The 1930-nt window shown below is 50.5% G+C and overlaps 1 protein-coding gene across 2 annotated transcripts in view; it reads left to right on the top strand.

Moving 5' to 3' along the window:
- Positions 1-1930, top strand: part of ZNF662 (zinc finger protein 662) — a 9084-nt gene that overhangs the window by 1615 nt on the left and 5539 nt on the right. For both annotated transcript variants that reach the window (XM_027774542.1, XM_006155409.3), the window contains exon 2: positions 403-519. In XM_027774542.1, the coding sequence (XP_027630343.1) occupies positions 403-519 (117 nt within the window). The remainder of the gene's footprint in view (positions 1-402; positions 520-1930) is intronic.

Below are 1930 nucleotides of genomic sequence, written 5' to 3' on the forward strand. Positions count from 1 at the left end.
CATGCCCAAGATCCCGAGAGGAGAATGGAGGAGAAGGGATTGCGGCGTGACCATCCCCCCTGGGGGGTGATTTCTCGCTTTCTGTCTCTATGTCTCTGTCTGTCTGGCGAACACACACGCCCTATAGTGAAAACCTCTCCAAAAAAGCTCCTCAATGAGCAGAACCACTCATTTGCTGACTCCCCTGTTACTGAGCACCTGTGACAGCATTTCTCAGCTTTCTGCCCTTTGTAAACCCTGGCTCCTCCCTGGGTCCCCTGCCCCCTCCCCTGAACTTTCCTTGTTCTTTCTAGTTTTCCCTTCGTTCCTCTCCTGCCCCTGAAGACAGGCCTGGGAGGAGCCCTGGGATTACTCTTTGTCACCCCACTCACTTGCCTGTCCCATTTCCTTCCCCTCAAACAGCATTTCCGTTTCCTAAGCCGGCCCTGATTTCCCAGCTGGAGCGAGGCGAAGCACCCTGGCGCTTGACCCCCCAGGGGGCCCTGGATGGACAGTGTCCAAGGGGCACATCTTGTGCAGGTGAGTGAGGCCACGTGCCGGTCATCTGACTGGTTCCCTTGTCTTGACCTTTCCAGGATAATGGGTGTGTGTTCTCTTGACCCAGTGTGGCTGACAGTAGTGAGAGTCCCTTTTTACTCTGCATTCCCCTGGTTTTACACCTTTCAGAGATCGTGTTTCTTTCATCCTGGCCGTTCATGTCCCGTCTTCATACACCTGTTGTCTCACCTCACCGTCTCGTCTCTGCTGTCTGGATCATGGCTGCCATTGAGCTTGGCTCCTTGACTCTGTTATTCTCTGATCAAGGGTGACCTTTCTGATTTCTCAGTCTGCTTATAGTCTTCCAGCAGAAGACTGGCTGCCCTTGGAGATATTTCGGTCATCTTTATCCTTACAAATCAAGAAATCTCGGGGGACCAGCAGTTAGCGTAATGGCTATGTCGCTGAACTCCCACGTAGCTGACTGTGGTTCGGGTCCTGGACCCGGCGGCTTAAACTCACACCGGGCACGTGTGCGTGCGTGCCCAAGATCCTGAGAAGAGAATGGAGGAGAAGGGATTGTGGTGTGGCCATCCCCCCTAGGGGGTGATTTCTCGCTTTCTGTCTCTCTGTCTCTCTCTCTCTGGCGAGCACATGCACCCTATAGCAAAAATCTCTCAAAAAAAAAAAAAAAAAAAGGAAAGAGACCTCAGGAACTCTTAGTCAGATAGTCCCTGTTCCTCAAGGATCGCCCTTGGGGACAGCCCGGGGTCACTGTATGCCCAACACAGGGCTCTCCTGCTCCTGGTTTCTTGGCGAGAGCTATGTCTTCCTGTCTCCTTGCTGGGCCATTTCGTCTTTTTCCCACAGGCTTGTCTGTGGACAGACTTCAGCTGCCCTTTAACCTCTCCATCCTCACAGTTCGTTGCTGTGTATAGCAGTCTTTCCTTACTAGGATACTCTTTTATTATAAAGATTCAAACCCAGTTCAGGGGCTAGCAGATGTTGTAGCGGTTAAGGTGTTGGACTGCCCCATGGCTGACTGCAGTTCAAGTGGCGGCTTGAAACTCCCTGTGTGTGTGTGTGCGCGCGTGTGCGTGCATGCCCGAAACCCTGAGAGGAGAATGGAGGAGAAGGAATTACAGTGTGGCCATTCCTCCTGGGCGGTGATTTTTTTGCTTCCTGTCTCTCTCTCCAATGAGTGCACATGCCCTATAGCAAAAAACAAAACAAAAAAAAAAGAAACAACTCTCGAAAAAAGCAAAACAAAACAAACAAATAATACATTTTGAACTGGCTTAAACAGTAAAGAGGAATGTATGTTTCATGTATCTGGGAAATCTGAAGGTAGAGTGGGTTGCAGGTACCAGTTTGATGAGAATTTCAGTCTCTGCTTTATCTTTTTTTTTTTGGAGAGATTTTCACTGTAGGGCGTGTGCGCTCGCCAGACAGA

The sequence above is a fragment of the Tupaia chinensis genome, unplaced genomic scaffold (assembly GCF_000334495.1).
Source record: "Tupaia chinensis unplaced genomic scaffold, TupChi_1.0 Scaffold000451_2, whole genome shotgun sequence".
Classification (NCBI taxonomy): domain Eukaryota; kingdom Metazoa; phylum Chordata; class Mammalia; order Scandentia; family Tupaiidae; genus Tupaia; species Tupaia belangeri.